We start from the raw sequence: 15,172 nt of genomic DNA, 5'->3' as shown, positions 1-15,172 counted from the left end.
CTATGAAGAAAGGCTAAGTAAACTGGGTCTGTTTAGCCTTGAGAAAAGAAGACTGAGAGGGGACCTGATCCAGGTTTATAAATATCTGAGGTGTGGCGGCCATAGTGGTGAGGCCAGTCTCTTTTCAGTGGTACGTGGAGACAGGACGAGGGGAAACGGACATAAGCTGCAGCATAGGAAGTTTCGCACGAATGTGCGTAAGAACTTCTTCACGGTGAGGGTGACGGAGCACTGGAACAGGCTGCCCAGGGAGGTTGTGGAGTCTCCTTCTCTGGAGATATTCAAGTCTCGCCTGGACGCCTACCTGTGCGACCTGGTGTAGGGAACCTGCTTTGGCAGGGGGGTTGGTCTCGATGATCTCTAGAGGTCCCTTCCAACCCCTACAATTCTGTGATTCTGTGATTCTGTGAACAACTTCAACAGTTTCTTTTGAAATTGCATTTAGTTTCAGAAGCTGAGTGTAGGATCCTACCACAAGCCAACACAGAGCTTGACAGCAATTAGTCTGTCGGTACTTACTGAGTCCTCTTCACTTCAGCACTTGCAATGGCACTTATGAAAGGCATAATTCTGCCATAGTGTAGGAAAAGCCTGACGAGAGGTATGGCTGCTTCCTGTTTTTCTCTGCAAACTTCACCCAAAATGTGTGCAGCTGATGCTGAGACAGGCTGAAGAGTAGAAAGGAATAAAAACTTTGAGAGATCTTTATAGCACGAGCATAATTAGTTCCTTAGTGCACAAACCCACATAACAATTGCAGTGGTCAGTTACCTAAACATGTCTAAACATAACATGTTTGGGCCTCACATTCCAGTTTTAGTTTTCTTTAAGTTTTGATCAGAAGAGGGCAGCAATTTAAAAACTATTGCAGTGCAGTCTTTTTCCTACATTTTTAACAGTTGACTTTTCACTGAATGTGACCGTTGCCTGGGAAGCAACTGAAGAACTATAAACCTCCTCATTTTCAGGTTATAGTAACAGCAGAAACCAGTTCTAGAGCTGAAAAAATCAACACTCAAACCCCAGGTCCAAGTCAAACGCTAAAACTATACACAGTGGTAGATGAAGTCCATTCTTCTGACATTTTAGAGTTGGTTCTCTGGTTGGAGTTCTTTTGTTTTCTCATTTTGTTTTGTTTTTAAATTATGCAAGTAAACATGTTCCTCTCCAATAAAGGAAAACCAATTGATCAAACTGAAGTTTACTTTGCATTTTCACAAGTAAAATTAGAAAGCCACAGAGAATATGCTGCTGTTAAAACCACTGGTGTTCCTGGGTGTGCCTCCACCCACTGTACTATATGCAGATAAAGATCTTTTCTGTAAGGACGGAAAACAACCATGAAGGATATGCAGAGCTTAACAAGATTCTTGGGTGTAAGAAGAAAGAAGTTGAAGATTCTGGTAATTATTCACCCATGGTGCCAACAAGACTGTGTCTAACATTCAGAGAGAGCCCTACGAGGATGAACTACAGGTAACAACAAGCAGCACAAGCAGATTACCTCAACATCTGCAGATTTTAGTAGGAGGTCTCTAAGTGGACTGTAATAGTCTGAGGAAAAAACATGGTCCTCAGTGTAAACCACATTTAACCTTAAGGAACCAAGATCATCAGGTTTCAGTGACTTGTTACCATTATCTCTGGGCTGCAGGAAATACCTGTAATGCAAAAATAGATAATGCCTGTGCTGAAACACAAGATTACCTCAGCCTACACATAACCATGTATAAAAGCTATAGATTAGTGATACAAACCATCTTTATAAACTTATTAAATTTCTTGAGAGTTCTGAATCAAAAATTTTAATCGTTTGTTAACTTTAGTGTATTTTGCACTAACTCCAACATGGAAGTTCTGATCATTACGATTTATACCAATGTAACATAATAAAAAAACACATTTTCATAAAATTATGGCATTGCTATTGAATTGCAGTAAATAGTATCAAAAACTCAATGTACTAAAATTCCCACATGCTACACAGAGACAGAGTCAAATCTCTAATCAGATTATCAAAACTTCTTGTTCTTACATCTGCTAAGATCATTTTGGTTTGCTTACAAAATTTTAGTTACAAATTAAATCCATTTAAACTTTATCACATAGCAGTAATTATTCAAAGACTTCACAGCAAACATATGTTTCTACTTATACTCCAAAAGAAAAATGTCAAGTACCATGCTTCATAAGAACTAGACTGTCGCAGAAATTTCAAAGGAAGCCTCAGTTCTCCTAGAAACTCATCTCCAAACTTCAAGTTACTGGCATTCCAGAGATCAACTCTGCAACAAAAAGAAGTAATTTTAGAAGACTCATAAGGAATAAATAAAACTTTTATTTTGAATTTTGTTAGGTTTTTCTCCTCAAGCCCAGGAGTTAGAAAGTTCCAAAACGTACAGTACTGGTTTTCAAATAGTTAAGAGGCTAAGTTTGACTTCTGGAGCCTTACAACTCATCTCCATGAAACACCAGTGAAAAATCATCTAGAATACCTTTTCCTCATCTGTATTGTTTCCACAGTCCATACTGATAAACATCCAGGGGCTCTCTGTATATCCCAGATAAAGGAAAAAATGCAGATAAAATGAATACCATGGCAAAAAATGTGCAGAGACCTTCAGTCTCAGGCTAATTTCATCTACCAGCAGTGTAAGTGCGAGTTTAAAGAGTGAGGCTGAATTTCTACTCAGCCCTTCCCAATGCTCTAGCTTCTGGGAAGATTCACCATGTCAAGCTTACAAATTTGTTGCACCTAAAGTTATTCTGTACAGATAATAGGACTGTTCTATCACACAGTATCATGTGTGTATTATCTGTAATCTATGCAATTTCTGTCGCTTAGTTCCTCATACATGGAAGTTCTGTTAGATGATGCTTCCTTGCCTTTCAAGCACTCTTTAACATTCAGGCTGTAAAACAATTGCTCTTAGATTCAAAGCAGAAGTACTGGTGTCTAACCTGGCATTTGTGGATGAATGTTACAATACCCATCTCAGAGTAAGGGCTTCAAACTCTAGGACAGATATTTCTGTACATATTTTAAGGCTTTCTCTAAGAGGCATTTTCATTTTAAAACAATCACAGCTAAGAATTTCTCAGCTCAGTGACAGTCTCAATATGCCTTAAACTCTGAAGAAAAAAGACTGTATGGGGAAAAACACAGGTTCTTGAGTAATGAAGATTTCTAGGAGAACTATAACTGTAATCTGGATAAGGTGCAAAATCATTTGATTGTGGACATATTTACACTACCTTCCTAGTCTCAAGCAAGTCACAGTAGGCTGCCAAGGAATGAGGACTGATAGTCCTGTTAGAGGTTTTTTCTACCTTATGCAAGTGCAGAGAATGTCACTTCTAAATCCCCTGAGTCTTGCATCCCTGTCTCATGCATCAAGTTTCATATGCTAGACATGTCAAAAGCTCATGTTACGTGCCTGCTAGTTTAAGTTCTTCAAACTCTAATATTTTAACTTCTTTTTTTTCTGTAGTGCAAAAATGACCCAACAGGAAAAGTCTTTGAAAATCCTTCTACGTTCTTCTCAATTTTTTCTCCACATTCGGTTGATTGCAATCTTACAAACTAATTCAGATGGCTAAGTGCAGCTTCAGGAGAGGATTTTGAGAAGGTTATTTACACATAGTCCAACTCTACATATTCAAAGTATTTACAGGCAACTGGTTTCTAGTTTATATAAATGCCTTCTAGATGCTCACTGGCAGTAACACTTTCAAACACACACAGCCTCACACACTTCCGAAGGGCATGCCCTACAGCAACTGAAGTTATAGGAAAAAAATGTAAATGTAAAAACAGTAAAATGTTTCTGCAGGAGGGGAATTCAAAACTCAAGGCAGATCTCATGCTGTACAATAAGCAAAGCAGGCATTCAGTTTCTGACATTATTGTTTTGTGTGCTTGAAGCATACAGTGTAAGTAAAAGTAAAATTAAATATTATACATAAGACCCTAGAATCTAAAGCATTATTCTAAAATGGTCAGACACTGCTGACAGAGAGGAAGAAAGAAAACAGAGAGGAGGAGGAGAAACAATGAATTTAACCAGAACATCTGGTCCTTTAGTGCTGATATGCACTGCCTGCAACTTCCTACACCTACTCAAAAAGAGAAACTTTCATAGCTTTAGAGAAAAACCATGAGAGACTGAGTTGCCTCTGTACCCTGTGGAATGGTATTTTCTCAGGAGAGAAAAAGAAAACAAACCCCCAAACCCATTAATTGTATGATCCATCCAGAGGGCATGGGGCAATCTCACTCTGAGAAAACAGAGCGGAGGAAATGAGGGGGCTGGGAGGAGAACCCGAGATGGAAACAAAACCACTCTGTCTTATATGGGACACTCTGTCTGAGCAAAGAGTTTGCCCAATCAAAACTAATTCTTTATCTACTTTCACTTATTATTTAAGTGCTTAATCTTTTCCCAACTACTTTACTAGTCTTTCACATATCATTGTGATGTTTTGTTGTTAAGGAATGGAACACTTTTTTGAAACTCGTTTACATCTCTTGTGTCTCTTGCATACAAATAAGCTCCCTTTCTTGTCTCACAGAGATCTGGCAAACACAGTCTATTAGTGGTCATGCAGTGCTGTGATATTACAGTAACGGGCTACATGAACCAGCAGTTGACAGGCAAAGTAGAAGGTAATATGGCAGCTCTCATCCATTCATTAACACAAACATCTTGCTTGGTGGGAATAAGTACTGTTTCCCTTGCCTGGTCCCCCTCTTTTCCTTACTGCCAGTCATGCTTCTGAAGGGACTAGGGAATGTTTTGAGAGAGGAGCCCTCACTGCCTCTCCAGTGGGAACACCCGGAGAGAAAGGAGTGGGAGGGATGCCCTTCCTCCTCAACTTTTCTTTCTCTAAATCCTAGGAGAAAGAAGAAATACCACACTACATATGTATGTGGATAAAGCAGTTTCCACCTACTGTGCACCCAGGTCACCAGATGGACTAAACCTTTAAGTTTCAGGTATTCAACAGTACCTCACACATAAGATACCACAAGGCTTTGCAACCCCTACTGTTTCCTCTCCAGTCTGACTGTTCACCCATCCCCACAAACACTGTTGACAGGCCTCTGCAAGTTTTAAAATAGCAGTAAGTGGGTGGGTGGGGTTGTTTTGTTTTTGAAATAAGAGTTACTTCTTTCCTGTGCAATGGATCATACCCAGCCTCACAAGAAGGGGTTACATTCTGGCAGGAAAAAAGAGAAGAGAAACTGCCTCAGACCCAGAGAAAATTTCAGCTCAAGAGTTTCCTTTCAGGGAAGGAGGACCTTATCTGGGTTGCTAAAATTAAGTGACAAAAGAAAACTGATCCTTTAACAGAGAGCATCACAGAGCTCTTGGGCTCTCCTGGGAAACTGAGGGAAGGAGGGTTGAAAGGAGAGACCAGACATAAAAGGCTGCACTTAATGATAAATACACATTAGCATACACACATGCACATTATACACACAGAGAAAGGATACTGAGGAAAATAATGAGGATATCTCCCACAGCAGAACTGTCACAAATTCATATAGGATCTACAGGATCATGCAGGTAAAGGAATAGATGCAGTGACAAAGAATCCTCTTTGAGTCACCAACAATGAAATCATTCTTGTCATTTTGAAAGAACAGTCTACTACAAAGTACATAATTTTGGAAGATTATTAGTAGAAAGTATTTTATATTACCTAATCTCCATTTTGTCAACTTCATCGACATCTTCAATATCAAACTGGGACTTCTTGTTGTAGCTACTCGGTCTTGTAACCTAATAAAAAGGAGGAACCTTTAACAAATTAAACTGATACAAAAGCATTTCTGTGTTACTTGTACAAAGCTCTGGAACATTGTGGCATCTGACTATCAGCAGGGAATTCATCCCTGATTATGAAAACATTCAAGCATGGTAATAAACCTGTAGACTGCAGATTCCTCACTATAGAGATGTGGTAAGAATCTTATTCAAGGGTAACTAAATACTTCATACTTTCTTTACCAGAGAAAGGATGTCTTTAATATTAATATTACTACAGTACTTTGAGTTTACATTGTCAAAAGAAAAAAAACTTGCAAATGAATACCACTTTTATAATCCATCAAGGGAAATAAAAGGGCAATTAATACCCAGGCCTTAAGTACAGCTCTACAACAGACGCCTGAGGCATTCTGAAGAAGAGAGAGGTGAAAAGCAAAACCACCATTAAAAACATTTTACAATGGATCCAATTAAAACTGGGAAGTTCAGCCTGTCATGATATCCTGGAATTCAATTTATCACACCCCCACAAAATGTACTGAGCAGATCAATTGTCCAAGAGATGCTACACTGTGCTACATATGTCAGAATTTAGAATCAGGTGCACTGCAACCACATTTGCAACACTGATAAAGGAAAGCACGGGTAGAAAAGAATGGGAAGATAAGCTGCAGGTGTAGAGCATTAGCAAAAGAAAACTTTTGTACAAACATTTCTTAAAATCTCTTTTCTAGTATGATCTAAAAAAGCCTTTGATAGTTTTGTTTTTTTTCATCGTGTGTCAGAAACTTGAGAAAAAGGCTACCCCACCCAGCTGAAACCACAGCAGGAACCGATCAAACACAAGTGCATATGATGTGTGGGTTCAGCTCTTGGTTGCACACAGAAGCTCAGCTTTATTGTATGTTTAAATACTCATGTGGCTTAATGCTTCCCACTCACAAAAACTGGCTTTTATTGTAAACTTGACTTCTTGTTACATCAGATGCAGACAGAACAAACAAGAGAGCCAAAGATGCAGCTGCACAGACAGAGAGAAATGAGAAAAGAATCTTCAGATTGGACGGATACCCAACAGTCTTTTGTGTGCTTAAGAGAGGGCTCCATTTTCAAGGTGATATACATAAATCCAAAGGTACCATAGCAGCACTGGGTACCAAATGCTCTAGCCCATAACCAAATGAAATGCACCAATAAGCCCAATATCATGATAATTTAAATGCATCCTACAATATAAGCAGCTCAGAACAAATTTTCTCCCCCCTACGCTTGCAACCATCTTCACTGTGGCTTCAAGAAATCATCCTATATAACTGAAAATTATGTATTTTGTATTAGCATTGTAAAGCTAATGCGGTAGTTGTGAATAAGAAAACAAACTGTAGTGTTTATTACCTGAAAGACATGAGTTACAAAAAGTTACAACAGACATGTAACTTATGGCACACCCCTTTCAAGTAAACACTTTTCTGAGAAGCTTTGCTGGAGTCTGCATGCATGAGGTTCCTCTGTTCATCTGCATGACTGCTTAATATGTAGATTAATCAAAATGCTAAAAAGAGAGTCCTAAGAAGTCCATCAGTTTCAAGGATGGAATTAGATATTAGGAAACTTTCAGCTCAGACTGCAAGCTGACAAGCTTATTTATCAGCTGCTCATTTTTTTTAGCACAACTGGGTTTGCAAACAGGCTCCCAGCACTACTTCCTTCTTCATGAGTGGGAGATTTCCCAGTAGCTTTGAACATCTAAGCCTCTTCACTGCTGCAGCTGAAGTGGTGGTGAAAATGGCTCCAAATCATCAGGTGCAAGTTTCACTTGTAGCACCCTTAAGCAAGCCCTTAAATCTTCCAAACCAATGATAAGCTGTTTTCCATTTAGCTAATTAAATCTATTCTGCTGCAGAAAGGAATGCATGTCTTTACTGACTTCTACAGATTTTCTTCTTCCTTAGAGCCATGGCCAATTGCTGTGCTAGCAGACTGCAGGAAAGACTGCAGTAAATGATACGTCTGTCAACAGCATGAATCTGTGCAGCTCCACAGGAATCAGGTTAGCTACAGGTCTGCCCACGTCTCATTAGTGAATGTATTTCCCAGCCCTAGCAGTGCTACTGAACCTTGTTCCTTGGAGACGGTTAGCCCGGTATATATCAACTACTCAAAATGGCATAAATTTATGATGGCTCTGTCGGCACTGAGGGTTCTGGCTGTTTGAGATACTGTCCAAGCATTGTCTTTACCCACACATAAAACCCTTTACTCTGAGTTACCAGAACAGTGAGGTACAGGTTCCAGTTCAAGTTTTGCTTTTACAGATACCTGCAAGCAACTCAGCTCTCAGCACAAAGGCAAGCAAAGAAAACCACCAGCCCCCTTCCACAGCTCCAGCTGGAAGGTGCATTCTGCTCCTCTCTTTCCTCTCCCCATCTGGCATCACCTGCCAAGTTCAGTTTAAATACCGAATGTTCACTGTTTCTGCAGCTCACAGAAGGCAGAGGAAAGAGATAGGCAAAGCTTTGTGGTATACGAGCTGAATTCCTTGATTAGGCTCATTAAAAAGCTCTCACTGTCAGACACCTCCAGAATTGCCTATGTTAAGAATCAGGAAGCCCATTCTAGTTTATTAACACATAACATTACTCCTGTTTCACTGCCAAAGGCTGCAGCTCTGGAACAGGTGACAGACCAAAATCCTGAATAGACACCGCAGTGCAGTTTCAGTATTCAATACCACAGAATCTCTCCTCCCACTCAGTGCAGCACCTCCACAATCATGAGTTAGGTCAGCCCCAGAAGAGCTCAAGGCTAGCCAAAGGTAAGGCTGCAGTGAACTTACACCTTAGGAAGAGATTTGATGGATTATTGAAGGAAAGATTATCCTGACCAAGCCTCGGGGCTTCCACTCATTTGGTCAGCAAGAAAGTGCCAATTAAGAACTTGAGTATCTGTTCCTCACATACATCAACAAGAGTGCACTGCTGTTGGTATGACTGACTTCAGATCAGTTGGCTCAACTGTCAGCTTCTAAGCAAAGACAGCAGTGAGGAGACTGGGTGGATGACAGCAGTAAGGCCACTCACAGGCACTGCACGCAGGATACGTGCACTTTGTGCAACAGTGCTTGTCTGGTTCCTCTCTCCTCACATCTCCTCTCTAACACAGCTGCCTGTGCCCCAGGACTAACTCTCAAGATCACATCCCTAGTACCACGTCAGCAGCTGCTGATGCAGATGCAACCTGGATAATGCACGACACAGGAATAAGCAGGGCTTACCAGTGATATGCCAACTGCACAGTATTACTATTCTGTTTTTTCACTGATTAAATTACACCAGATTGGATTTTGAGGTATCTACTGAAATAGAACAATTCAGTGTAGTCCAAGAGAAAAATAAAAGAGAAAGTTCACATACTTTACAGATAGAACGAAAAGTTTCAAGAGGCATCCATATTATAAACACGTGACATATACGTAAGGACACACCACAATTACTTGTACTTTTGCCAAAAGAATCAAAATAGCACTTTACGAGTAATACTTTGTCTTAACTGCACTTGTTGAAAATGTTCTGTGTTAGATAAAGATGTAGGGGCTTCATGTGCTAGTATTACAGCAGACTGGTAGACTGTTGAAACATTCTTTTTAAAAAGTATCTTTCCTCTATGGTTTTCACTGCTCCTCTGAGACAACCTTCCTCCCATTGCCTGGAAAAGAAGGGTGGAGCTGCCGTAAAACCACAAGCTAGAAAAAATACACATATGTAAAAGCTCATTCTTAACTCTCTCAAAACTCATCTGGATTGAGTTATGCCTGGGTTGAGTAAAGCTTGCTACTCAGGAGAAGTGCCCGTGTTGAAGCTTCTTCTTCAGAGCACCTGGGCTGAAGTAAGATACTGCCTCAGCAGACATCTAGTCTGACCCTGGATACTTCTTTCCCCTGCACTGCTTTGAAAAGCCTTCAAAGAAGACAGCTGGCACAACATGGGGCAGGAGGCTGTGCCAACTCTCTACAGTATAGTATTTCAGCTTATCACCCATTCCTTTGAAATACCAACCTCAAAATAAAACACTTCATCAAAATGTGGATTGTTGGTCTTCTTTTTAACTTTAGTCTTTTTGGCTTCCGATCTGAATAAAGAAAAGAAAAGAAGTGTAAGAAAGCATCAGCAAAAGCATGATCTTAGAACACAACCACTGAAGAACAAACTGTCACTCATTTGGTAAAACTCATGTGGCTCCAACACAGCAAGGCATGCAAACACACACATGTTTAAGAGAGGATTCACTCAGAATTCACTATTTCTCTCAAATGGCAGTTACCACATTTTGCTATCCTTTCTTAAACTAAGTCCTTGAGTTCTGATTTCTTACTTACTTGATCCAGCAGCATCTTATATCTGAACAAAATGACTTGCAGGAATGGAGCTCTGAACAACAATATTTGAGGGGAGAGTCTGCTCAAGATATTCTCATACCCTAAGAGCACAGGAGTCAGGAGAACTGATATAGATATTTCTGTATTTTATATTTTATAACCTTAGCCTGAGGAATCAATGAATGCCTTTCAGTGGTGTTAAACAATCAAAAAAACCACCTTCTCACAAGAACAAAGAAGTTTTTCAAAGGAGCAGTAGAGCACGGAAGGTCTTCAAGCTTCTTTTTAAAGCCTCACTTTTTATAAACTTAAAAAGTCAGATTTTAATTGGTATATACCACTCTCTTCCCTGCAGCCACAACAGCCCCTAGTAAATGGTATGTTGTTGAATTACAGTGAGCAGTGCTGAGAAGTCTCTAATTTCTACTGCTATGTAGGAACAACACATGACAGACCTCCATTTTACCCAGATTCTGTGATCCTACGTGATTCTATGATCCCTCAAACCACTGGGGAATAGGTCTGACAAAGTTTATCACTGCTCATTCATTTGTCTCTAAGCAGCATCATCCACCTGTATCTGCATTTTAGAATACAGACATCTAACTGCTTGCTAATGGGCTAGAGCCAGCCAATGTATTCCACATCAGCCAGCCAGCCAACAGCTGTTTGATAATTATCAAGTGCTATAGTTACATACAAGTGAGAAACTGTATTGTCCTGTGTCACATCTTCCCCTAAAGCTCTCCAGCAACTAAGCATAGATAAAACAGAGATAGAGAGCTGCACCTACCAAGAGGAAAACTGACCTACTAATCATTTCATTCCAGAATCTATCCCTCATTTCTCGTGCAGCAAAGCTGCTTAGGTAGCTTGTAACTGTTTTTATTAACTGGACATATACAAATACAGTGGGCAAGCAAAGCTGGGTTAAATTTCTATTGCTACTACACGTTTCTGGTGTGATTTGAAAGGTCCAGCCCACAAGTATACAGTGCTTTCCCAGAACCAGCTCCAGCTGAGAGATCTGTTGACTCTGTAAGTACAAACTACAGAATAAACAACAGAGCATTTGTTGATGTTTTTATGCTTGGCACTGCATAAAATACAGCAGCAAAAGCAGCTTTCCCTCTCCTAAAAGGGGAGGCAATGAAAAAGCCAGAGAAGAGAATGATACACAGATTAAAAATACCTCACTGTTCCTAGGAGGAGATGAGAGATAAGAGACTAATCGCCTGCAGGACATGGGGCTGATTGCCTATCCCATCTCATCAGTCACACTTGCCAATCAACCTCTTTACTGATAAGCCCATCAGGGAGGGGACTGGGAAGCAGGATGTAAAACGGGAGACGATTAAGGCAGGCACAATTATTGGGCAATTAAAGCACTGGATAGGAATAAGCTGCATGCTGCTTGCTGAAGATAGGAGGCAAGCCTTCTCTCCCCCAACAGAAAATGAAACAAAAACAGATAGGAACAAGATGGAGCTGTGCTCCTTATTTTAAAGGAAAATATGTTATCAGCTGTCATACGTTATCCAAACTGGGCAGGGGAGGGGGAAACATATGAAGAGAGGCAAGTTTGGACATTGAAGGATACTAGAGTTAGTCCATACAGTTTCAGCTATTAACACCCAGTGCTATCTGAAAGAAATTATATGCTTAAAGAGTCAAAGTGTACAATTCAAATACACTGCTCATTAAAGTACAAATGACATAGGACACCTAGGAAAAATGAGGAATACAGACCAGTCTGAAAGACTCTTCTGCACACAAGGCATTTGTCAATAATGCATCTCACTTATGCTGATTTTAATAAGTTACTGTAAAATGTTATACGTTATACGTTGTAGCCTATGCTACAAAATTCTTGGAGTTCAGAGGAGAACAGAGCTGTGATTTTTTTCTAATATGTCACAGACATGAAAGGTGACCCTCTACATAAACAGAAACAAAATTGTGACATCCAACAGCATGATAAATTCTGGAAAAGAACAGGAAAATTTAATCTGGTATTTAAGCTAAATATGATTATGCAGAATCTAAAATTTTATCCATGCTATTACATCCACACATATCAAATTACAGGATTGAGCTACCTAGGGTGTTCTATATATACTTTAATTTGTCACACCCCAAAAGCATAATAGACTCTAAATATTCACATACAAATGTGCACGTTCTCCAAGATGTTGATGTATTCAGCTTTCTCTTCTGTCCCTGCCCAAAATTAGGCAATAAATTCGTTAAAGAAAAATGGCCTCCAACTGTGAGGTGAGAAGATGCACAAATTAAACCTAACCACAAATTACATACTCCAAGATATTAAAATTATTCAGGGATTATTCAGACCTTTATATAAAACAAAACTGAAGTAAGCATCAAATTACTTACTTGAGTACACCCTAGTAGTTTATACATAGACACATAAATACTTTATTTCACTGCTGTCTAAATATTCTGTCTACCTGAGAATAGAGGTTTCTAGACAAAGGAAACAGAAAATATTCTTATGAAATGGAAGTTCTTGAATGAGCAATACTTGCCTGGAAGGTCCTGCTAAGGTAACAGTGGCATAGGGATCACACTGCCCATTCACAATGGGAAGGCCTTGGCATTCTAAAACTCTGTAAAAAGAAGAAGAAAAAAAAAGCAGACGAGCTGGTCAATAAAATAGGAAGAGACTGGAATGAAAATAAAAGCAATCCATCTTTATCCTGCTTCACAATATCTTTTACTATAGAATTGAAATGTAGCTAAGCACAAGCCTCTAATATGTAACTAAAACTTGAGAATGTATGGTCTTAAATAATAACTTTAACATGGACAAAATTAAAGTTAAATTGCAGAGAAACCTTAACTTGAAGGACTCTTACTGTTGGACTAGAACAGCTTAAGGTTCATGAAAAAAAGAGTATGCTGTCAAGATGGGAACAGTCGACTCTTGAAAAGTCTCTAACAATTTATTCAGCAGACATAATAACAAGAGTTTATTTCTATAACAAAGGATTAAAAAGAAAATCACACACACACATCCCTGCAGTAGTCAAGTAATTTATCAGAATCACATCCACGAAGGTCTCCACTCTTTGGACAAGACTTGGCACAGGCTGTGTTAACTGCAGTCCCACAGACAGCATGTCTTATCCATCTTTCTCCATTAAACTTTTAAAAACAAAATAGAAAAAGAAACACTTCCAGCAGCTTTCCACTGAAGATGTCAGAGAACAGACACTGCAGGGACAAAACATAACAAATGGGTTTCTCTTGCAAGCCAAGGTGAGAAATCTGTACTTTCATACTGATTTCAACATCTCTTTGGAAAAAAAACAAAAAACAAAAAACAAAACCACAACCAATGAAAAAATATTCCATAAAGCTAAAACCTGCTGAGGAATGCAGCACAAACTGAAAATAAAAGCAGAGAGGTTAGTGTCAGGGCTCTCCCTCCTGAAACGACCTCTGCTTTAAACAGGGGAGTAGCACTACTCTTGAAGAGTGATACTCCTCTGGCACAGTATGAAAGGTACCTGGGTGCTATAAAATCAGCAAAACACTGAGATCCATTTTACTGCTTTCAATGACAGCAACTTTGATTTAAAAAATACATAAATAAATCAGTAAACAAAATTCAGTTAACAGTGTTCCACGATTTTATCCACAAAGGAAATATTTTGTAACATATGGCGTGGACTTCATAGGCAGCTTAACCACAGAACTTTTACTTACTCCACATAAAGGGATGACTACAGTGACGGATCCAATACAGACATCTACTTTTACCAGAGGAAGTTCTGCCCTAATCCAATCTAGATAAGTTCACACAGCAAGTACAAAAAACCTGAAGATCGCTCTAAGGTGCCACACACAGGCAGAGGAAGTAGTACATTGTATTTCCAGTTGGATTCCCTGACCTAGGATAGAGGCTAAATAATTGGCTTAATACGAACAGTCCCCAAGTATTCCAGTTTGAAAGGAAAATGTTACTTTTTAAATTCAAAAAAGGTAAGCATGAATAGAAAGAAGATTTACAGGGAACTCCACTTTACAGCCTTCAGGCAGAGTAGCAAGAAGTACAGGTGGAAAACCCAGAAGCACGAGCAGAAAGTCTTCAAGAAGAGTCAGGTCCAGCTGGATTTTTCTTGTGAGTGCAGGAGAGGTCACTTCTTTGCCAGTACTTTTTATCCTACCAACATTATATTCACAGAGAAACACTCTGTGAGTGTGCCCGCTGGTCATTCTTTTGGATGGTTTGAACGTGTTCGTATGTGAACAGAAGAACAGCACGCTATGTGTGTGTTAAAACCCCAACCCCCTTCCACTGCTTCCTTAAGGCAGCCTTTAAGTTCCTTGAAATGAAACATTAGCTCAATGGCTTTCTAGCAGTCAGCCAATTTTCTGCTGTTCATGAATGGCTTCCAAGTCAGCTCTCATCCATACAGGAAGAGTTATTTGAAAGTTACACAATGAAAGCATGTTCAGAGACAGAATTATTCCTGTTTTAATAAAAGCAGTCCTTTCAGAATATGTGGACAATAGAAAAGGATCCCAGAGACCGTGATCTAAACTTGAGGACACACAAAGCACTATACACAATAAAATCAGAGATGCATTTGAATGCTAGAAAGCATGAAGTTATCCATACACACGAGCATACTCTAAGTATACAAATGCATAACAATAGGGTTTACTCTCAAATCACCACCTATAAAAAAGCCTTATGGTTTTTGTGGATAGTACTCTGACACCATCACTTCACTGTCACCAGTGGTTCCATCAACAAGCAGTATCGTTAGCTGGTCAGAGAGAACACAGTAACACTGGGCTCTGGCATCTTGAATCAAGTGTGCTCTAAAAAACTAAGCAGAAAGCAGAATGACTCCTGATTTCGTGCGCTCACCATGTTTGTATGGCTCATCTCAGAAGACAGAAGTTATCCATTCATGAATAGCTCATAAAATCATGAATGATGTGCAGAACATTTCCTCATGAAACAAGAATGAGGGGGCAAACAATGAACTGA

At 39.5% G+C, this 15,172-nt stretch overlaps 1 protein-coding gene across 1 annotated transcript in view; it reads right to left on the bottom strand.

The window, feature by feature from the left end:
- Positions 1-15,172, bottom strand: part of RASA3 (RAS p21 protein activator 3) — a 175,118-nt gene that overhangs the window by 26,395 nt on the left and 133,551 nt on the right. The window contains exons 6-11 of the mRNA XM_010728350.3: positions 12,696-12,776; positions 9,830-9,902; positions 5,707-5,786; positions 2,181-2,285; positions 1,505-1,661; positions 520-668 (exon numbers count right to left, since the gene is read on the bottom strand). Coding sequence (XP_010726652.1) covers positions 520-668; positions 1,505-1,661; positions 2,181-2,285; positions 5,707-5,786; positions 9,830-9,902; positions 12,696-12,776 — 645 coding nt within the window. The remainder of the gene's footprint in view (positions 1-519; positions 669-1,504; positions 1,662-2,180; positions 2,286-5,706; positions 5,787-9,829; positions 9,903-12,695; positions 12,777-15,172) is intronic.

Source organism: Meleagris gallopavo, chromosome 1 (genome assembly GCF_000146605.3).
Source record: "Meleagris gallopavo isolate NT-WF06-2002-E0010 breed Aviagen turkey brand Nicholas breeding stock chromosome 1, Turkey_5.1, whole genome shotgun sequence".
Lineage (NCBI taxonomy): Eukaryota > Metazoa > Chordata > Aves > Galliformes > Phasianidae > Meleagris > Meleagris gallopavo.
Note: the sequence above shows the minus strand (reverse complement) of the source record. Positions and strands in the feature narration are given on the sequence as shown.